Genomic DNA, 24,217 nt, shown 5'->3' on the forward strand with positions numbered 1-24,217 from the left:
TAGAAGATTGTGAGTGAATTAAGCGCCATTAGACCGTATCAGTTGCGCCCATCCTCTCTCTCTCTCTCTCTCTCTCTCTCTCTCTCTCTCTCTCTCTTTCTTTCTTCTTCTTCTTCTTCTTCTTCTTCTTCTTCTTCTTCTTCTTCTTCTCCTCCTTTTTTTTTCTTCTTCTCCTTTTTTCTTCTTCTTCTTCTTCTTCTTCTTCTTCTTCTTCTTCTTCCCTCTCTTCTCTCTCTTTTTCATCTTCTTCTTCTTCCCCTTCTTCTTCTTCTTCTTCTTCTTCTTCTTCTTCTTCTTCTTCTTCTCCTGCTCCCTCTTCTTCTTCTTCTCCTCCCTCTTCTTTCTTTCTTCTTCTTGTCCATTTTCTTTTTTTCCATCTTCTCCTTCTCCATCTTCTCCTTCTTCCTCTTCTTCTTCCTTCTTCTTCTCCTTCTCCTTCTTCCTTCTTCTTCTCCTTCTTCTCTTTCTTCTTCTCTCCTTCTTCTTCTTCGTCTTCTTCTCCCTCTTCCTTCTCCTTCTTCTTCTTCTTCTTCTTCCTCTTCTCTCCTCTCCTTCTTCTTCGTCTTCTTTTTTCTGCTTCTTCTTCTTCTCGTAAAATTGCGCAAAAGATCCAACGAAAGAGGCGGAAAGAAACACAAATCACGAATGGGAGGAGGAGGAGGAGGAGGAGGAGGAGGAGGAGGAGGAGGAGGAGGAGGTATTTGGAAACGCTGAGAATAAAAGGCTTTTCTCTCTCATTCCTTCATTAATCAGGCGTAATGGGAATTTCTTCGGGGAGGGGGAGAGAAAGGGAGGGGGTGGGTAGGGGAAGGACCCAGGGGAGGACCAGGGGTGGGGTGAGTTGGGTTTAGGGTCATTTATGCCAAAGCTATTGAAATGTCATAATAGCATCCAAGTACAAATTTGGGTAATCACAAGAGACCATTATTTATAGCACAGGAGTCGTGCTCTTCCCCTAGCTCCCCCCCCCTTCCCCGCCCCCTTCTCCCCCTCCCCTATCCAGTTGAGAGAGAGAGAGAGAGAGAGAGAGGTATCGAATGAGAGAGAAAGAAGGGGAGAGTGAGTGAGAGGGATATATAGAATGAGAGAGAGAGAATTGGAAAGAAAGTGAGAGAAGGGGGTGTGAGCGAGACTGATATCAAGAATGAGAGAGAGAGAGAGAGAGAGAGAGAGGACACAGGATTCACTGCAAGAATATGATTCTGTTTTCTCTCTCTCTCTGGCTCAGACTCAGGGAAAACATTTTCCATTTAATTTTTTGTAATGCTTAATAATTTGCATTTTTTTTTCTTTACTCCTTTTGAATTACTTTCAAGTCCTACTTCATACACTATTAATGACGTAGGGATTCCTGAGTATCTTTTTTTTTTTATTTTGAGTCGAGACACCGGGCCAAATTATTTTGCAGTACTCGACTCATTATTTTCTTTTTCGGAATCGAATGCAGATTTATTCTTTCTATACTAGATTAATCAGTAGGCCCAGGATTTATAATTTGCTTAAGAGGTTTATTGTACATATGTATATATATATATATGTATATATATATATATATATATATATATATATATGTATATATATAAATATATATATATATGAATGTATATATATATATAAATATATATATATATATATATATATATATATATATATGTATATATATAAATATATACATATGTATGTATATATATATATATAAATATATATATATATATATATATATATATATAGAGAGAGAGAGAGAGAGAGAGAGAGAGAGAGAGAGAGAGAGAGGTGACGCCTGAGAAAACGAATATATCCGCGAGCATAAATGTAAAACCAAATTATGCTTGTAAAACATGAATGAATGGTATATGACGTGCTTGCAAGCACTAACACAAACAGTCACATACTATTTACAATCGTCTGTAGAATACTCGCAAAAATATACAATATTTTCTTAATCAAATTAGCCATGAATATTTTCTATATTTCCATACATACAAAAATACTCAATATATATATCACAAATTTAACTATGCGTAACTAAGCCTTTGTATAAGATATTTGACAATATATCTCCATAGTATCTTTCTAAATATACGAACTTTCTATATACAATTAGCCATCAATATTTTTATACATACATAAATACTCATTATATATATTTTACTTAAATATGCGTAACTACCTATTTGCGTGGTCTTTGACAATTGTATATTTCTAAAAAAAAAAAAAACTCATTATGTATTTTACTTAAACATGCGTAACTACGCATTTATGAAAGGTCTTTGACAATATATCCAGAAATATATCTTTCTAAAAAAACAAATATTCATGATATATTTTATTTACTTGAACATGCGTAACTACGCATTTGTGTAAGGTCTTTGACAATTACTTTTCTAAAATATAAAACAAATACTCATTATATATTTTACTTACTTAAATTTGCGTAATTACGCATTTGCGTAACTACGCATTTGCGTAACATCTTTGACAATATATCCCCAATCGTATCTAAAAAAAATTAAAAACCAATGTATTATACCGTATCTAGCGTAGATAACTGAAAAAAAAAAACTTCTCTATACATTTGCTTTATACGCAGCGTATATACCTTTGAATTACGCGAAAGGTTTCATGTTTTTTTTTTCTTTATTTATTTCTTATATATTCAACTCCGAACCATTCAGAATGGCAACAAAGAACTCGTGGAAAACTCGCCCTTACGACCGGAAAGCTTAAGAGAGAAAATTGTTTGTCGGCGATTGGGCGTGAATGAGAATTCCTCCCCGGGTATAATAGACGTGTAACTCAGGCAATGGTTTTATATATTTTTTTTTCTTTTCAAATACTTCTTCTTCTTCTTCTTCTTCTTCTTCTGTGACCGAACGCTTTGCGCGATTTCGGGAAATGACTGATTTTGGGGGTGCTCCTTGGTACAACAGCGTTGCGCTGAAAGGGAGTGTTTATATATATATTTTTTTTTTATTCTCTAACTTGATACTTTATATATATTTTCTGATATCATTGTCGGGGCATTTTTTTAACTGCGTTATTTATTCAGTTGATAAATCGTGTTGCTTATTTTCTTTATAACTCCTTAATATACTTCTCGGTAAGGAATAATTTCCTTATTTTAATTCCACGTAATGTTATTAAACCAATATATATATATATATATATATATATATATATATATATATATATATATATATATATATATATATATATATATATATATATATATATAAATATATAATATATATATATATATATCCATATACATACATATACATATCCATATACATACATATACATATACACACACACGCCACCCATTCCAGCTGAGTGACTTCCCCTGCCGCATAACAGTACAAAACGTATAAAATTACGAACACAACGAAACGAACAAAGCTAAATCAGATTAACTACATACTCGCGGGACCAAACAAAACAGGGACAGGAAATACCCAGCGTGGTGACAAGGTGGGGGTGGGGGTGTCCCCCCCCCTTTTACTATATACCACCACTATACAGTTATAAATAGAAGCGAATTGACAAAAGACACTATATACCCAGCCGTACAGTGCCCGCCGCCCGCCCCTCCGCGTCCATCGATAGGGCGCGCTGATATGTCCCTAATTGGACTTTGCCCGATCTGATAAGAGATGATAAAACCCTCTCTCTCTCTCTCTCTCTCTCTCTCTCTCTCTCTCTCTCTTATTTTTCTAACTATCAGAAGCTGTAGTTCTTCATTCGCATGCTACCTCATGCTAATCTTGCTAACCACTGCTTCGCGCTAGTTCAAATCCTGCCTGATTTCAGAAAGCAACTGCCGCTTTAAAGTGAAGATACAAAATAAAAGAGAGAGAGAGAGAGAGAGAGAGAGAGAGAGAGAGAGAGAGAGAGAGAGAGAGAGAAATATATCATTTTAAGTCGGATCCTATTTACGAAACGAGATAAAGGCTCGTAACCCCATTGAGAAGCCGGACTGGGGACAATGGATTGAGAGAGAGAGAGAGAGAGAGAGAGAGAGAGAGAGAGAGAGAGAGAGAGGTGCCCGGGAACTGAAAGGACCTTCTCTCCTCCTTTCCTGCCCCAAAAGAGAGAGAGAGAGAGAGAGAGAGAGATTTCATTCTGTGCCCCAAAACGAGATGAACGGGGAGATATTCAACATATATGGCTATTATAGTATCAGGCCACCAATGACCGCTGGCGGCGTTAAAAGACTCGCAGATGACTGAATTCTCTCTGTGCTGAGACGTACAGACACACGCGCACACACCAGAAAGACTCTCTCTCTCTCTCTCTCTCTCTCTCTCTCTCTCTCTCTCTCTCTCTCCTTCTTCCTCTTATGCTTTCCCCTTTTCATCTGTCTTCAACTTTTTCTCGCATTTTTACTTCTTACTTCTTTTCCTCCCCTCCTCTTTCTCCTTACTTTTTTCTTCTCATTCTCTCCTTTTCTTCTTCTTCCTCCTCCTCTTCTTCTTCTTCTTCTTCTTCTTCTTCTTCTTCTTCTTTCATCTGTCTTCAACCTTTTCTCTCTTCTTATATTTTCCTTTTCTTAAATAACTAGCTATCGTTAATCTATAAATTCCTTCTTCTTCTTCTTCTTCTTCTTCTTCTTCTTCTTCTTCTTCTTCTTCTTCTTCTTCTTCTTCTTTCCCTTTTTCATCTCTCTTCAACATTTTGTTTCTCCTATTTTATTTTCCTTTTCTTAAATAACCAGCCATTTCTGAACGATAGACTACAGATATAATCTGTAATTTCATTCTCCTTCTTCTTCTTCTTCTTCTTCTTCTTCTTCTTCTTCTTCTTCTTCTTCTTCTTCAACCATGTCTGTCCTTTTAGATAAGGTCATTACAGAAGTAATCTATAAGTTCACTTATTTCTGAGTCAATATAGACGTTTGATATATTCTTCGGCATGTGATATTTCCTATGGACAGCGCATGCGCAGTCTAATTTGCTTCTGCAAGCAATCTCTTAGTTAATTATTTTATTTTTTTAATCCAGTCGTATATACAGGATATTTAGTCACCTCCATTTTACCATTTATAAATATTGCTTTGACGCAATTTTAGCTTTCTGTAAAAGAAAACTATTGTCTGTCCGCCCTCAGATCTTTTCTGTCCGCCCTCAGGTCTGAAAACTACTGAGGCTGGACCTGCAATCATCAAATAAAAAATCAGCCCTCAGCCTTTGTAGTTTTTATTTTAACAAAATTAAAGTCAGTAATCAGACTTTATAGGATACCGTCATACCAAAAAAAAAAAAAAAATAAAAATCATTATCAGTTAGTACATACTTTAATACCGTCATACCAAAGAAAATAAAAATATAGTCAGTATCAGATTTTAATACCGTCATACCAAAAAAAAAAAATAATAATAAAAATCATTATCAGTCAGTAGTAGACTTTAATACCGCCATACCAAAAAGAAATAAAAATAAAAATCATTATCAATCAGTAACAGACTTTAATACCGTCATACAAAAAAAAATAAAAATAAAAATTATCAGTCAGTACCAAACTTTAATACCATCACACCAAAAAAAATAAATAAATAAAAAAAAAAAAAACTTAGGTATCTTTTTAAATTCATTATTAAGGAAATTAAGAGCATTCAGGAGTGAATAGCAGGTACACTGCTAAAAAAAAAAAAAATTTGGAAGGCAAATTGCATGAAGAGCAAAAAAATGCGGCCGGTCAAAGTCGGCCTGTTATTTTTCCATTTGACTGCATTTCGTTTTTAATTTGCTTGCGGCTTACAAATACCAATCGATTTGCGGTGTGTATGCCCGGTGTCCGTCCACCGATGATGAATTTGTTCTATTATTGTTTCTCATCGGCCTGGAAAATCCACATATTCATCTTTTCCAGCTTCGATTTTGACGCTGGATGCCACCAGTCAGGAGCGATGTGTTTGTAGATAAATATTCTTTGTATTGGATATTATTTACTTCCAACCTGATGATGTATATTTTGCCAATCAGAAACGATATATTTATAGATAAGTTATATTAATTTTGGTATATATTATTTATTTCGACCGGAAAATCCATATATACATTTTCCAACGTCGATACTGATGTTGGATGTCACCAGTCAAAAGCGATGTGTTTATAGATAAATATTCTTTGTGGTGGATATTATTTGCTTCCATCCTGATGTTGTATATTTTGCCAATCAGATGCGATATATTTACAGATAAGTTATATTAATTTTAGTATATTAAATCCATTAAATCCATATATACATCATTTCCAGTTTCGATTCTGATGTTGGATGTCACCAGTCAAAACCGATGTGTTAATAGATAAATATTCTTTGTGGTGGATATTATTTACTTCCATCCTGATGTTGTATATTTTACCAGTCAGAAGCGGTGTATTTGCAGATAAATTATATTAATTTTGGTATATATTTATTTCGATTGGAAAATCCATAAATAAATTTTCCAGCTGCGATTCTGATGTTGTATGTCACCAGTCAAAAACGATGTGCTTTTATATATAAATGGTATTAATTTTGCTATACTTTTTGGTTTTCTATAAAAGAAAACTATTGTGCCGGCTTTCTCTGTCCGTCCGCACTTTTTTCTGTCCGAACTTTTTCTGTGCGCCCTAAGATCTTGTAAACTACTGAGGCTAGAGGGCTTCAAATTGCCATGTTGATCATCCACCCTCCAGTCATCAAACATACCAAATTGCAGCCCTCTAGCCTCAGTAGTTTTGATTTTATTCAAGGTTAAAGTTAGCCATAACCGTGCTTCTAGCAACGATATAGGATCGGCCACCACCGCGTCGTGGTTAAAGTTTCATGGGCCGCGGCTCATACAGCAATATACTGAGACCACCGAAAGATAGATCTGTTTTCAGTGGCCTTGATTATTCGCCTTAGCGGCTATACAGAAAACTCGATTGCGCCGAAGAAACTTCGGCGCATTTTTTACTTGTACAACTTAAATCCTAGTGTTGTATATATCACCAGTGACAAGTGATATTTTTATAGCTAAATGGAGTTATCTTTTACTAAGGGGAAGAAACAATATGTTGGTCGTCAAATGATTTTCTTTTATTTTTTTTTTTTTTTTACAATCAAGGACATGTGAATCACTACATTTTTCATAAAATCTAAAAAAAAAAACATCTTAAAGAATTTTTTGAGGGTCGAAATCTCAAAAATTCTTCAGTCCATAAAACTGCTATTTTTCATTTTTCTATTTTTTTTTCCATATATTTTTTTCTCCTCACACCGTTAAATAATATTCGTTTATTCTTTTTTCACAAAAATCTACAAAAAAATAAAACTCACGTGTTCTACATACCCTCCGTTATATGAGTGCCCGTAAAACTGTTATTTTTCATTTAACATTTTTTCCAGCTTTTATTTTTTACTCATCGCATCGTTAAATATTCTTTTGTTTACTTTTTTCACAAACATCTACAAAAAAACCCAAAATCTTTAAGACTTTTTTGAGGGGGGAAATCTCAAACATTCTTCATTTGCCCAGTTATAGCAACACCCATAAAACTACTTTTTTTTCATTTTTCATTTTTTTTTTATTTTGTTCTTTTGTTTATCTTTCATAAACATCTACAAAAAGAAAGCAAAATCTATAAGACTCTTTTTGGGGGAGGAAATTTCAAACATTCTTGATTATTCTCCATTATATCAACACCTGTAAAACTGCTAAATTTTTTATTTTCAATTTTTTTCTATTTTCTATTGAAAAAACGAAACATCTTTGAGGGCTTTTTTGGTGGAAATCTCACACATTTTATATTACCTCCATGCTATGTGCACCCATAAAACTGCTATTTTTCATTTCCAATTTTTTTCCAATTTTTAATTTGTTTATCTTTCACAAACATCTACAAAAAACAAAAGCAAAATCCTTAAGACTTTTATTGGGAGTGGAAATCTCAGACATTTTTCATTATATTTACGCCCATAAAACTGCTAAATTTTTCATTTTTTCATTTTTTTCTATTTTCTATTGAAAAAACGCAACATCTTTAAGAGCCTTCTTGGGTGGAAATCTCACTGCTAAATTTTTCATTTTCAATTTTTTATTTGTTTCCTCTTATGAAATATATCCGGCCTGATGCAGCCCATCATGGCCGATATTGGCCGAAAGGACGGGTAATAACCGGACCGATTAAGTGGGTGGGGGTGGGGGGGGAGGTGGTTTAACCAATCAAACACGCAGCTCCATTGAACACTTTATTGGACATGTAAAACCATCAATAAAAATACAAAGCTGTTATCACAACTGGTGTTACGGGGGGTCTATACCGGTACACAGAACTGCAGCACCGGTACAATGACTGAACCGGGTTGCAGCGTCCGGTTTAAGTCACCAATGACCAAAGAAAAAAAAAATTATTAAAAAAATATTAAAAATTAAAAAATTTAAAATTACAAAAAAAAAAAAAAACCTTTGTCGTATCGTGCCACGCTCGCCGTCGAGTCACTATACAATAGAGTTTTGCTTGATGCTTTCACTAATCGTCTTCAGTCATAAAGTCCTTTTTTTTATTTATTTTCAGTGCTTGGGTTGCTTTAAAGTCCTTTTTTACATTTTTCCAGTGCTTGGGTTGTTATATAAAGTCCTTGTTTTAAATTTTTCTCAGTGCTTGGGTTGTTTTAAAGTCCTATTTAATATTTTTTTTCAGTGCTTGGGTTGCTTTAAAGTCCTTGTTTTAACATTTATTTCAGTGCTTGTTATATGAAGTCCTTGTTTTAATTTTAATTTCAGTGCTTGGGTTGTGCTTGGGTTATAAAGTCATTGTTTTAATTGTTTTTCAGTACTAGGGTTGTTAAAAAGTCCTTGTTTTTATACTTTTTTCAGTGCTTGGATTCTACTTTACACTGCTTTACAATGCTTTATTCAAAGCACTCAGCAGCGATCAGGCTTTAAAATGTGATTCTGAATCGCTCGAGAGAATCCTAACCAAATGTAGGCCATATTTATCATGATGAAAGATTGCACACACACACAGTCTGTCAGTGATTACACTTCACAGCCTTTTTCAGAAGAGAATAAAGGCCTCTCTCTCTCTCTCTCTCTCTCTCTCTCTCTCTCTCTCTCTCTCTCTCTCTCTCTCTCTCTCTCACGGCTTTGTTTATCAACATAAAGATTACACACAAACTCTAGTGTTAGAGATTTCAAGCAAAATTTACACTCACACTCTCTCTTCTCTCTCTCTCTCTCTCTCTCTCTCTCTCTCACGGCTTTGTTTATCAACATAAAAGATTAGGTACAAACTCTCTTCTTGATTACACTTTACAGCATCTATTCAGAAGAGAACAAACTCTAGTGTTGGCGATTTCAAGCAAAACTTACACTTACTCTCACTCCCCTTCTCTCACTGTTCCGTTTGATATCGAAAGAATAGCTAATGCAGAGTCTTGGGCAAATAACAAATCTGCTCATTGGCTTATTTTTCCTCCCACTTTTTGGGAATCCAGGACCCCCCCTCTCTGTCTTTCAATTTCCTTTGTACGATGAATATGATGAATATGATTCCCTCATGCATGAGGTTCGGGTGATGGTGCCTTTGGGGAAATATTCATTAAGATCTTCTTACACATTTACACGTTTTACGATGGAAGGAATATTCGGAAAGGGTAAATTAAGCTTGTTTGATTGTTTGTTTCAATTGTTCAGAGTGGTGTTAACGCACTCAGATTTTGTCGGTACCATTTGAAACAAATTTTTAAAAAACATTAAAAAATACCTTTGCCAATTTTTTTTTGCCGTTCTTACAAATTACTTTTGATTTACATTTGTGTAAATAATGCAAAACCTTTGACAACTACTTGTGATTTATATTTGTGTAAGAATTGTAAAATCTATCTTAATATAAACACACCCAGTAAAATTTACATTTGTGTAAATATTGTAATATCCTCCTTGATATAAACCCACCCCGTAAAAATAAAATTACAAATTATATATCAATTTGATTTACAAATACGAACAGGATTAGAAATTAACTTGGAAGACTAAGCACGGATGTATTCATACATCAATAAATATACTTCACAATAAATGTATCCGATTTTCTTTAAAGAATATAGTCCACTAATATTCCCAAGTATTTGTTTTGAGAATTGGACATTCCACAGTAAATCCTGAAATGATTTAACTTACAGTAATTAAGGAATTGCAGTTATAGGATGAGAAATGCTTTTCTATTGCTTTATATTGCCTAAAATTCTCTAATGCTTAGGATTGAATTTTCCTCTGAAATGCTCAGTATACTCTAGTTTTATATATATGTATGTATGTCAATGTTTTTTGTTATATGGAAATCCAATGTAATATCTTATTTGCCCTCGCTCTCTATTTCTTTAATTGTTTCTTTATTGTGAGAGAGAGAGAGAGAGAGAGAGAGAGAGAGAGAGAGAGAGAGAGAGAGAGAGAGAGAGAGAGAGAGTTATATTATCCACTTCAAAATAAGCAAGTACCTAAGATTTTTATTTAATATCTAATACATCACAAGTAAGATTTATTTTTGTTTGAAAGCAAAAATCACAAGGACGAGTAAACATACAGCACCCATTACTTTGTTCCAGGTCTTCAGACTAAAAAAAAATAAATTACTTTGTTCCAGGTCTTCAGACTTGCACAATAAAGTTAATACCCAGCACTAAAAAAAAATAAATTACTTTGTTCCAGGTCTTCAGACTTGCGCAATGAAGTTAATACCCAGCACTAAAAAATAATTAGTTTCTTCCCAGACCTTCAGACCTACACAATAAATTGAATAAACATCACTATCAAAAAATTTGATAGTTTACAGGTCTTCTGATCTGCACAATAAATTTAATAAACAGCACTATAAAAAATTAGTTAGTTTACAGATTTTCTGACCTACACAATATATTTCAATTTAATACCCAGCACTGAAAAAAATTAGTTTCTTCCCAGACCTTCAGACCTACACAATAAATTGAATAAACAGCACTATAAAAAATTGGTTTCTTCACAGATCTTCTGACCTACACAATAAATTTAATACCCAGCACTGAAAAAAATTAGTTTCTTCCCAGACCTTCAGACCTACACAATAAATTGAATAAACAGCACTGTACAAAAAATCAGCCAGTCTCCAGATCTTTCAGACCAACACAATAAACTGAACACACGCGAAAGCATCCGACAAATAAATCCACTCCATTCCAGCCCTCGACTCGACACAGCCGGAGCAGGAGAAAATTCGTTCAATCTTCCACCGTAAGTACAAAGCCACCAGCGAGGGGTCATTATCTAGACTAAATTTACCTTGATAGAATTCACCAAAATTTTTTTTTTTTTTTTTAATGTTAAATCATTCTCTCCTTGATCGTTTTTCGCCTCTCTCCCTTTAGCGTTCCTGCCATTGTCACATTTTCACATATTTCCATAATTACATTGCCGTCACATAATCGTTTTCCAGCCACTCGAAGCTCTTTCACTCTACGTGTGGACTCTCTCTTTTTTTTTTTATATATCTGTTAATAAAATCATTTTGTACCTGTAATTATCGTTCGTTTTCCAGTTAGCTTCGCTCACCTTCTTCTCTCCTTCCGAACGTTTCAATCATTTGTTTAGGGGGTTTTTTTTTGGGGAGGGCGGGTGAGGTCGGCACGTAATCGAAATGAAAGCGGAGGTCACTGAATTAAAAAAAAAAAAAATTTTTTCAAAAATTAAAATCGTGTTCCTACTTAAAAACGAGGGTCACTATATAAACGGGATCACTTCTAAAAGGACACATGATACGTTCTCACCAGATTCGGGGGGGTGGTGTTGTTGTTTCTTTGTTGTTGTTCATTTTCCGGACATAACCTTCATTAGCCCCCTTGTAAACGCGTCTTTTGGTGATCACAACACACAATAAGTTATTTAGTATTTTATTAATTGTTATGATAATTATTATTATTATAATTGTTTTATCATAAGACGAAGACAGGACACACAGCGTTTTATGGAAGAGTTGTTTTTTTTTTTTTTTAGGGAGGGGATAGGGGAAGGGGGAGGGGGTGACTGGGTTGGTAGAGGAGGGGAGGGGAGGGTAAGGAAGCGTTATTCACAACTAGGTCGACATCGGAACACTATATACACTATGTACATTTCTCTAGCACTGTTGTCCAGGTCACTATCAGAGAGATAGAGTGAGACAGAGAGAAAGAGAGATCAAGACAGAGAGACAGATAAATAGACAGGCAGGCGGAGAAGAGAAAGATAAATAGACAGAGAGACAGTTGGAGAAAAGGCCCTGAAACCAAGATGTCAAGGAATATCAATTCTCTCTACATGAACAACGCTTTCTGATACGTCGCAAAAACCCAGTTTTTCTAGAGGTTCTGGACATGGAGAAATGTCTGTTAATTCAGTCTTTTTTTTTCCAGTTTTTCCAGTCAGTATCGACAAATCCAGAGACTGTATACAAAAATGTCTGTTAATCAAGTCTTTTTCCAGTTTTTCCAGCCGGTATCCACAACTCCAGAGACCGTATACGAAAAACGTTTCCAGTTTAAGTGAGACTGGAATGACCACCAGTGACATTTGTTACACTATTTACAAGGGAGAGGAAGAGAGAACAGACTCATACATTCTTCTTCTTCTCTTTCTTCTTCTCCTCACCGCTGAAGAACAAAACGTTTTGGCTCTCTCACTGCTGAAGAACAGAACGTTTTCGCTTTTTCACTGCTGAAGAACAAAACGTTCTTTGGTTCTTTCACTGCTGAAGAACAAAACGTTTTTACTTTTTCACTGCTGAAGAACAAAACGTTTTTACTTTTTTTAACTGCTGGGGAACAGAACGTTTTCGCTTTTTCACTGCTGAAAAACAAAACGTTTTCATTCTCTCGCTGCTGAAGAACAAAACGTTTTAACTTTTTCACTGAAGAACAAAACGTTTTCATTCTCTCACTGCTGAAGAACAAAACGTTTTGACTTTTTCACTGCTGAAGAACAAAATGTTTTCGCTTTTGCACTGCTGAAGAACAAAACGTTTTCTCTTTTTCACTGCTGAAGAACATAACGTTTTCTCTTTTTCAATGCTGAAGAACAAAACATTTTCACTCTCTCATTACTGAAGAACAAAACGTTTTCGCTTCTTCACTACCGAAGAACAAAACGTTTTCTCTCTCTCACTGCTTAAGAACAAGCCGTTTCCGCTATTTTCACTGAAGAACAAAACGTTTTCGCTTTTTCACTGCTGTAGAACAAAACGTTTTTACTTTTTTCACCGCTGAAGAACAAAGCATTTTCGCTCTCTCACTGCTAAAGAACAAAACGTTTTCGCTCTCTCACTGCTGAAGAACAAAACGTTTTCGCTCTCTCACTGCTGAAGAACAAAACGTTTTCGCTTTCTCACTGCTGAAGAACTAAACGTTTTTTAGTTTTTTCCATCAACACTAAACTTTTTTTTAGCCTTGATTGAGTAGCCTTTTTAGCCCGTTAATTGAGCCTTTTTTTAATAAACTAAGCTTTTTTAAATTAATAAACTAAGCCTTTTTTTAATTAACAGCCTTTTTAAAATAAACTAAGCCTTTTTAATTAAGTAAACCTTTTTTAAAATAAACCAAAAATTAATGCAACCAAAGGAATTCCATCGACCGGAGAGAAGTAATGATTGAAATTGAACCGTGGATTCGTGGAAGTTCGGGAGAGTGGAATTCCACTGTATCAATTCAAACGTTTGTTTTTTTTTATCAATTCAAACGTTTGTTTTTATCAATTCAAACGTTTGTTTTTTATCTATTTAAATGTGTTTTTTATCAATTCAAACGTTTGTTTTTGTCATTTCAAACATTTGCTTACCATCACTTCAAACGTTTGTTTTTTATCAATTCAAGCGTTTTTATGTTAATTTTGTTTCGTCATTATAAATTCAAACGTTTATAATTCTGTTTGGTTCAGGCGTTTTTATTAAACTAAACTTTCTTTTAATCTAAACGTTTCTATATTTATCAAATTAAACGTTTATTTTTAAAACTTCAAATCAAACTTTACATTTAAACGTTTCTTTTTTATCAGTTTAACTTTTCCTTTTTAAAAATTCTACTTAAACTTTTTAAAATAAATTTAAACGTTTCTTTTTTTAAAAATTCAATATAAACATTTTAATTTAAACGTTTCTTTTTTAATTTATCAATTCCAACTTTTCCTATCTACCTAAACGATTCGTCATTAAATTAAATATTTTTATTATTTTAATTCAAACGTTTCTTTTTTATCAACTTAAACGTTTCTTTTTATTAATTCAAACGTTTCTTTTTTATCAATTTAAACGTTTCTAATTCCGTTCAATTTAAACGTTTATTTGTTATTAGTTTAAGCGTCTCAAATGTTTCGGATGAAAACGTTTCCTTTTTACATTCAAACGTTTATTTTTTTATTTAAAAGTTTTTCTTATCTAATTTAAACGTTTTTCTTATTTAATTTAAACGTTTCTTTTTTTATCAGTTTAAGCGCTTCAAATTTTTATCAGATTAAGCACTTCAAAAATTTTTATCAGTTTAAAACGTTTTCTTTTTATCAATTTAAGCACTTCAATTTTCTTAATCTATTTAGAACGTTTTATTTTGATTAATTTAAACGTTTATTTTATTAATTCAAACGTTTCATTTTTATCCATTTAAACTTAAACGTTCTTTTTTTAATCTAAACGTTCCTTTTTATCCATTTCAACGTTTAAATTTTTTTTTTTTAAATTAATCGGTAATAGTGACGTGTTATCGACAATCATATTCCAGGCTGCGATGTAATAGTGAAGGTCACTGTGGTTATGATGATGATGATAATGAAAATGATAATGACAGAAGGAACAGGAAGACAGAGTGATGATGGTGTTGATAACAGCGATAATAGGAACACCATGATAGCGCGGATTAAGGGCACAGGGTGACAAAGAGCGGAGCTATACGATTTGGAGTTGGAGCTGCCCACTCGCTCGCGCGCCCACAAAGGGGTATCAGCAGCAGGAGTAGTAGTAGTAGTAGCAGCAGCTAGCAGCTAGCAGTAAGCAGCTAGCAGTAGCACAAACACATGGGGAGAAGTGTCCTCCATACCCAACGTCAGAGACATGTCGACATTTTATTTTTCCACCTCCGTAAAAATATATATATATATAAATTTTTTTATGCATTTTCCCCCACCTTCCCCTTCCTTCCCCCCTCCCCCTCCCCCTTCACTCTCGTATCTCCCACATTCCAGGATGTGGTTCTATGAAGTCCAGCTTTGCCGATCAATACGGCTGGACCAACCAAATGGTATGTGTCGTCCCAATCTCCCGCCGTCGCTGGTGGCTCCGCCTTCAGCTGCCCCTGAGAGAGAGAGAGAGAGAGAGAGAGAGAGAGAGAGAGAGAGAGAAGAAGAAGCAATTTCGTAACTCCTTTCATCGCGAGGGGAATATATTATTTTAAGATTAGCGAGATTCCTGAAAAGAGATCGAATTGCATTCGCGCGGCGTTTTATTCCCGAGCCGAAGCCGCGGTCAAAGAGATGGCATTCGGACGCCGGCCCTCGAGCTGAAGGGCCCTTGAGAAGGCCGGTGTGCGCTCCATGGAAAAACAACATAGCCGTGACAGCACCGTCACTGCCACCACTACTACTACTGAGACTGCCACCACCAATATCTCTGGCCTCCCAGGCCAACCGACCAACTAACCAACAGATGGAGATCTATATAGCCTCATGGGAGACAATTTCCAGTTTCCAGAATCCGGCGACACATTCCAGTTCCCAGCATCCGACGACAGATTCCAGGTTCCAGCATCCGACGACAGATTCCAGGTTCCAGCATCTTCCAGGTTCCAGGATCTGAAGACAGATTCCAGGTTCCAGCATCTGAAGACAGATTCCAGGTTCCAGCATCTGAAGACAGATTCCAGGTTCTAGCATCTGAAGACAAATTCCAGGTTCCAGCATCTTCCAGGTTCCAGCATCTGACGACAAATTCCAGGTTCCAGCATCTTCCAGATTCCAGCATCTGACGACAGATTCCAGGTTCCAGTATCCGACGACAAATTCCAGGTTCCAGCATTTTTCAGATTTCAGTATCTTCCAGTTTCCAGTATCCAACGGCAAATTCCGGGTGCCAGAATCTTCCAGGTTCCAGCATCCGACGACAAATTTCAGGTTCCAGCATCCGACGACAAATCCCAGGTTCCAGCATCCGACGACAGATTCCAGGTTTCCAGCTTCCGACGACAGATTCCAGTTTCCAGCAACCGTCGACTAATTTCAGCTTCCAGCATCCGACGACAAATTTCCGGTTCCAGCATCCGACGACAAATTCCAGGTTCCAGGTTCCATACCTTTTCTAGCCACTGTTCTGCTACTGACGATGATGTAAAGCCATTGAGCACCCACACACACCCACTTCCACGAATGACAACGAAAGAGAGAGAGAGAGAGAGAGAGAGAGAGAAGTTTGTCCCTGTTCTTACTGATTACCGGAACTACCCTTCTAGAGCAAATGGCCAACTACAGTCTTCGTGGGACTCAAGATGCCCAGTACCCCGAAAAGGGATGGAATTGGTTAAGAAGGAAGAGAGGAATAATTGAGTGGAATAAGGACATAAGGAGATAAATGAATGATGTGATAAATGAAGAATATAAAAATTATGAAAATGAATACAGCCAGTGGTTACCTATTTCCAATTTTATGGAAAATGATTAACGTGATTTATTCAAATGGTCTTCTTGAATACAGCTATTAATTCTTAACTTTCAATTTTAAGTAATGTTATCCATATGATTTAATAAAATTTGTCTTCGTTAAAACAGCTTTCAATTCCTAACTTCTAATCCTAAGAAAAATTATTTACATGGCTTGATACAATTGTCTTAGTGAAAACAGCCTTCAGTTCCTGACTTCCAACCGTAAGAAAAATGATTTACATGATTTTATAAAATTGTCTTCGTGAAAACAGCTTTCAATTCCTGACTTCCAATCCTAAGGAAAATGAGTTACATGATTTTATAAAATTGTCTTCGTGAAGACAGCTTTCAATTCTTGACTTCCAATCCTAAGAAAAATGATTTACATGGCTTGATAAAATTGTCTTCGTGAAGACATCAATCAATTCCTAACTTCCAATCCTAAGAAAAATTATTTGCATGATCTGATAAAAATTGTCTTCGTGAGAACAGCTTTCAATTCCTGACTTCCAATCCTAAGAAAAATGATTTACATGATTTGGTAAAACTGTCTTCGTGAAAGCAGCTTTCAATTCCTGACTTCCAATCCTAAGAAAAATTATTTACATGATTTGGTAAAATTGTCTTCATGACAACAGCTTTCAGTTCCTGACTTCCAATCCTAAGAAAAAAGATTTACATGATTTGGTAAAATTGTCTTCATGACAACAGCTTTCAGTTCCTGACTTCCAATCCTAAGAAAAATGATTTACATGATTTGCCAAAATTGTCTTCGTGAAGACCACAATCAATTCCCTTACTTCCAACAATCCACGTTTCTAAAAGTCAACAAGAACTAGATTGCATAAATTCATCAAAAAATATATATATTAAATGAAACTTCACTTTACAATCCACTTTCAAAACATTAGCTCGTATGTTCATTAAAAAAAAAAAAGGCATTAGATTAAATTAACTTAACCAGCCACGTCCATCGTCAAAAACATTAAGTTACATCAGCAGCGACGAAAAGATGATGACGACAATTTCTCCGTCATCTCCCCTTTTTTCTCTCCTTTCTTCCTTCCTTCCTTCTCCCCTTTCTTCTTCTTCTTCTTCTTTTCCTCCCTTCCTTCTTTCTCTCCTCCTTCCTTCGTCGTGTCCACCAGCGAAACATCTCGACGACGCCTTTAAAAGGCCAAAAGAAGAACCAAGGAAAATAAACACCCTTGACCGTCTCGCGAAGTCACTGTCATCTCTCCGCTATCCTGTATAGTTGTGGCATGAATACCTAACGAGAGAGAGAGAGAGAGAGAGAGAGAGAGAGAGAGAGAGAGAGAGAGATAATCTCGAGGCGAGTCACGCCTGAGCCCGCCATGGCCACAGCCACATTATACCAGATCACAAAAGTTTTATATAAATACTGAGCGAGTGAGAGAGAGAGAGAGAGAGAGTGAGAGAGTCGCAAGTTCGCACAGCTGCTGGTGCCCGGGAGGACGATGGTAAATATCTTCTCCCTTTGTTGCTGGTGGTGCTACAACAGTCAGTCAGCCTCCTCCTCCTCCTCCTCCTCCTCCTCCTCCTCCTCCTCCTCCTCCTGACGTTCCTGACTCTCTCTCTCTCTCTCTCTGTGTGACTACTCACTCCCGCCCACCTATACACAGCCCAGCCCAGCCCTGATCCATTTTTAAGGGGCTGGAAACGAAACGAGACTGGAATACTAATGAGTCTATTTTACTTTCGAGTGTTTTCGCTTTATTTTCCAGCGTGGAGTTCTTCGCCACTGGCCCGCCATGGATAGGAGTGCTTACTTTATCCCCACCCCGTCCCCCCCCAAAACCGGGGACTGTTGGCTGACGACGGTTTCTCTCTCTCTCTCTCTCTCTCTCTCTCTCTCTCCCTCTCTCTCTCTCTCTTGTGATGCAACAGTGCACAGCAAAGATCTGCTGTTTGCACAAAGATCATTTTCCAAGTTCCAAAGGGCTGATTCGTATGCAGGTGTTATGCAGGTATTCCCTCTCTCGCGGGACTCGACCAACAAGATGACCGCGGGATGGCAGGCAGAGATTTAAATGGGTATTTATGTTTAATTTCATCTCTCTTTTCTCTTTTATCTTTCTTTAATTTTCACGATTCGCGTTTGCTTTCACAACCGACCACCTGACGCTTGAAAAGATATCCGCACAGTCTCACTCGGGGAAATGGTATACTTAATAAAGTCTATCGCCTCTCGAAACTTCGAGTGCGTCACATTTGAAGCCTTCGTGGGCCTCGATGTCCCCTTCAGAAGTCCTTCCTTCCTTCCTACACCTTCTCCACTTCCTCACCTTCCTCTTCCCCCTCCTCCTCCTCCTTCGTCCTCCGTCCTGGAATGCCTTAGGAGAATACGGAGGGTTGTTCCTGCTGCATTTCATAGTCTCTGGAAGTTCGAGTGTGTCACATGTTAAGCCTTTCCAGGCATTGATGTCCAATCAGAAGTCCTTCCTTCCTACACCACTTCCTTCTCCTCCTCCTCCTCCTCCTCCCCCACTTCCTCACCTTCCTCATCACCTTCCTCCTCCTCCTCCTCCTCCTCCTCCTCCTCCGCCCTCGTCCTCCGTCCTGGAATGCCTTAGGAGAATCCGAAGGGTTGTCCTTCCCGCTGCTGTTGACCGCGGACTTTCGGCGCGAGTTGGGGGCGGCTCCTACCGCCACCCCGGGAGAATCATCGTCATCGCCACCATCGTCTACCACGCGCGTTGATGGTGGAGATAAGCGTTGTTGGCGTTGTGATGAAGGGGCGTCATGGAAGGAAAGGCGGAGGCGTTGACGGGCGTTCCAGACCCCTGGCTGCGGAAGTGGTCCAGGGGCCCCGCCGCCGAGTCGCAGGTGAGGTGTGCCGGGAGGAGGCTGGAAGTGTTCGAAGCCACTAGGCTGGAAGCGGACGTCGAGGAGGAGGTTTCCCGGTGGTGACCGAGCTTCCCCTCGACGCCACCTGACGAGGACGACGACGAGGAACCTTTGGTGGCGTTCTCCTCCTTCACCAGGACAGGAACGGAGATGCGGCGGGGGGAGGTGGCGCTCTGGAAAAGGGAAAAAAGAGGTGGAAGTCAGTGCCAGCGGCTGGAATATCCAGTGGAGCCTCTTCAAAAGGGGCCCTGTGACTTAAAAGCTTAACCAATTGCCTTCTTAAGAATAAAGGGAGAAGTCTCTCTCTCTCTCTCTCTCTCTCTCTCTCTCTCTCTCTCTCTCTCTCTCTCTCTCTCTCTCTGCTTAACCCTCTTAAGAATAAAGGGAGAAATTCTCTCTCTCTCTCTCTCTCTCTCTCTCTCTCTCTCTCTCTCTCTCTCTCTCTCTCTCTGCTTAACCTTCTTAAGAACAAAGGGAGAAATATCTCTCTCTCTCTCTCTCTCTCTCTCTCTCTCTCTCTCTCTCTCTCTCTCTCTCTCTCTCTCTCTCTTTTTTTTTTTACGCGAGATTTTTTCACTGGAGGGCGTATCAAAAAATAATGATTAGGAAATCGAGAAGTTAGGTCGCTGTGGACATTACAGCCTACTGTAGGCTACAGCTCTGATGGAAGTGACCAGTGAATTTTACAGCTATCTATCTATCTATCTATCTATCTATCTATATATCTATCTATATATATATATATATATATATATATATATATATATATATATATATATATATATATATAATGAATTCATCAACGGTTAAGTCATCACCAGCATACTGTAAACTCTCTCTCTCTCTCTCTCTCTCTCTCTCTCTCTCTCTCTCTCTCTCTCTCTCTCTCTCTCTCTCTCTCTAACTGAACAGATGTTGAACGAATGTATTCGTGGGCGTCTTTGACTGAGCTATTTGTTTTATTGGGGGAAATTGCTACGTACCACCTCTCTCTCTCTCTCTCTCTCTCTCTCTCTCTCTCTCTCTCTCTCTCTCTCTCTCTCTCTCTCTCTCTCTTTGGTGTCAACAGCTCGGCTGCGAGAGGAATTTTCTAAACTGCCAAATGAAATTCCTGACCTTTTGGATCGCTCACCAAGCCATGAGGCTCTTTGGGGGAATTGTGGGTAAATTTCGTGATATATTTTCTTCTAGAGACTTTCAATTATCATTCTATAAATGAATATTACTTTAAAATGGAATATCATTCTAAAATAAGAGTTATAAATTCGAATTATTTCTCGCGCCATGAGGGGACCTTTGGGATAACGAATAAATATCGTGACATCAATTGCTTTGAGATATTATCAATTATTATTCTAAAATTAAAAGATTTTTTTTTTTAATTCCCGAGCCGTGAGGAGTCTTCAGAATTAGGAATCAAATTCTGTACATCAATTTCTTAAGGGTATTATTGATTACAGTCCTAAAGTAAAGGGTATTATTAATTACAGTTCCAAAAAAGGGTAAATTGATTACAGTTCTAATGTAACATTTTACAATTCTAAAAGTTACAGTTCTTCTAAAATGAAGTGTATTAACGATTACAGTTCTAAAGTAAAAGGCATTATAAATTACAGTTCTAAAATAAAGGGTACAGTTCTAAAGTAAAAGGCATTATAAATTACAGTTCTAAAATAAAGTGTATTATTGATCACAGTCCTAAAGTAAAGGGTATTATAAATTACAGTTCTAAAATAAAGGATATTATTGATTACAGTTCTAAAGTAAAGGGCATTATTGATTACAGTTCCAAAGTAAAGGATGTTATAACTGATTACAGTTCTGAAGTAAAACAGTTTTAAAAGGTGATGTCATAATAATAAAAAAAAAGTTCAAAATGTCTGACCTGTTTCTTCGTCCAACCAAAATTATAATAATGAGACCAAATATCTTTTCAATATTATACCTTAATAGATACTCAACATCTATTCGAAAATTTTCAAGTGAGATTTGAGTCTTCTTGGGACGAGAGGAATACCAAAACGTATGCAAATTAAGTCTGCCCTAAAATGGAAAACCGCAGTGTCAGCAAAATTTTCCAAATTGAGATATGCCACCTACTGGCCTCGTGAAACGCTAATACGCAAGTTACTGCAGTTTCAGAATGATTCTTCAATGCTTTCCACGAGTATTTAGGGGGTCGCATTTGCAGTACCTGCAAAATCACTAGGAAGGCAATGGAGTATCTACCAGTTTTCTGTTTTGTAATTTTGCAGATACTGTAGTCTTCAATTTTAGGGCAGAAGTGTCTTCGCCAAAAATTAGTGCTTCATTGGCAAGAAATTACTGGATTCCTATGAATGATTAGTTATCTAATTAGCATCATTAATAATTAACAATAACTTCTTTGCCTGGGCTTGTTCCATATGAATAGCGTTCGTCTTCTGAATAATAATAATAATAATAATAATAATAATAATAATAATAATAATAATAATAATAATAATAATAATATATATATATATATATATATATATACATATACATATGTATACATATATATAAAATTATATACACATATATACATAGTAAACATAAACAGAATGTAACCAAACAAACAGAAAATCACATCAAAAGGCGCCTCTGAACATGACACCAGAAACTAAAAGTAAAATAAGAATCAGTATTTTGTAGATCATTCAACTGTAAAAATAAAAAAAAAAAAAGTGTGGATCTAATAAGGAAACAAAAACACAAATTTCACTTCAAATATTTCTCTTCATGAGAGCTTCTCCTTCGACTTCTCTCACTGACAGACATTTCTCTCACCTGGCTGTTTGATGAGGAGTTCTGTTCAGACATGGCCTTCTCCTTAGCCGCTCTCTTCATTTTGTACCGGTGGTTCTGAAACCATATTTTGACCTGGGAAGAGAGAAAGAAAAACAATCAGTTCAATCATCCTTGATTTTAGGTTGTTTAGGCAAAGGACTCTGAAGATGGCTGAAATGCACATGTTACTACCTCTTTATATTATTCTTGCATTTGATACATTTTTTTTTTTATCTATTTATCTATTTATTAATCTATTTTTTCTTTATTTTTCAATATATTTCCATTTACTTCCTCTTACTTCTTCTTAATGAATACCATATTTTTTGAAGTTTCTTGAACTTCAAGTCAGTGACCCTTTGTGGGTTTGTTCCATAGTGAATAGGCTTTATCTACAGAATAATAATAATAATAATAATAATAATAATAATAATAATAATAATAATAATAATACTAATAATAATAACTGCTTAGTTCTACTTCTATTCTAACTTGCGGAGCGAAGAAAATAAGAAATAAAACATTCAGAAAAAATGAACTATTGGATATACGCAAATCTCATAACCAAGGTACACACAAAAATAAAAATTGTCAATGATAAAAAAAAAGTTTAGAATAAAAAAAAAAACATCTGCGCATCAACCCCTTCTACTTTTTTCCCCACAACCAATAATTCTTCTCCGGTCTATTCAGAACCACAAAATAATCCCCGCAAACAACGAGGACCCAAAACACGAACTTCTGCTCAGTATCATCAAAGAACAGCAATTGAGTCCACATCAAAAGGCTGTGTCTCTCTCTCTCTCTCTCTCTCTCTCTCTCTCTCTCTCTCTCTCTCTCTCTCTCTTTTATTAATCTTTCTTTATCTCACATACACACACACAAGCATATGCTTAAGCTGAATTTAAAAAATTCTCTCTCCCCTCTCTCTCTCTCTATGCCCACAGAGACTTCTTCCTACTTCTTACTACTTCTTCTTCTTCTCTTCTTCTTCTTTTTCTTCTTCTTCTTGTTTTCCCCTCGTAATGACAAACCCCTTCGGCAGAAATCCCTGCGGAATCTCCTCTTTATCCCCTCGAGAGTCGTGCAAGGTGGGTGTTTATCCCCCACAACTAACTCTTCTTCTTCTTCTTCTTCTTCTTCTTCTTCTCAATTTTCTTCTTCTTATTCTTCTCCTTATCCTTCTTCTTCTTCTTCTTCTTCTCCTTCTTCTACTTCTTATTCTCCTTCTTCTATTTCTTCTTCTACTCCTCCTTCCTCCCCTTCTTTCTCTATTTCTTCTCTATCTTCTTCTCTTTCTTCCTAAAATTCTTCTTTCTTCTTCTTCTCCTTCTTCTATTTCTTCCTCTATTCCTCCTCCTTCTTCTTCTTCTTCTTCTTCTTCTTCTTCTTCTTCTTCTTCTTCTTCTTCTCTTCTCTTCCGCCGCCGCCGCCGCCGCCGCTGACGCCCCCGGAGTATGGAATATGTCAAAAGACATTTGCCCTTCGGAGGTTTGATTGGTGGTCTCTGAAGGGGATGTCCTCCCCCCTCTGAGGAGGAACAGAAGGACGCCAAGGCTTCCCCGATTCATTTATTGCAAAGAGACAATCTCTCTCTCTCTCTCTCTCTCTCTCTCTCTCTCTCTCTTAGCCACCACCAATTGCAGTTCCCTAATCCGGCACCCGGTGACAATGTCCCGGATGGGACTCTTTGATCCGCCGACAAGAACAAAGGGAACCGCTTCATCTGGCTCGCCGCTGGGCGCCCCCCGACACGCCACATGTTGCACACAAGCGCCTCTTCTATCTGTCTGTCTCTCTCTCTCTCTCTCTCTCTCTCTCTCTCTTAACACAGACATAAACACGCATAAACACATTCTGAAGCTAACTGAAAAATTTTTTTTTCTCTCTCTC

General features: G+C 36.8%; 1 protein-coding gene across 1 annotated transcript in view; it reads right to left on the reverse strand.

The window, feature by feature from the left end:
• Window positions 1-19,193: 19,193 nt before the first annotated feature.
• LOC136841384 (homeobox protein Nkx-2.4-like) overlaps window positions 19,194-24,217 on the reverse strand; it is an 80,720-nt gene continuing 75,696 nt past the window's right edge. The window contains exons 4-5 of the mRNA XM_067108295.1: window positions 22,325-22,417; window positions 19,194-19,689 (exon numbers count right to left, since the gene is read on the reverse strand). Coding sequence (XP_066964396.1) covers window positions 19,354-19,689; window positions 22,325-22,417 — 429 coding nt within the window. The 3' untranslated portion in view covers window positions 19,194-19,353. The remainder of the gene's footprint in view (window positions 19,690-22,324; window positions 22,418-24,217) is intronic.

Source organism: Macrobrachium rosenbergii, chromosome 9 (assembly GCF_040412425.1).
Source record: "Macrobrachium rosenbergii isolate ZJJX-2024 chromosome 9, ASM4041242v1, whole genome shotgun sequence".
Lineage (NCBI taxonomy): Eukaryota > Metazoa > Arthropoda > Malacostraca > Decapoda > Palaemonidae > Macrobrachium > Macrobrachium rosenbergii.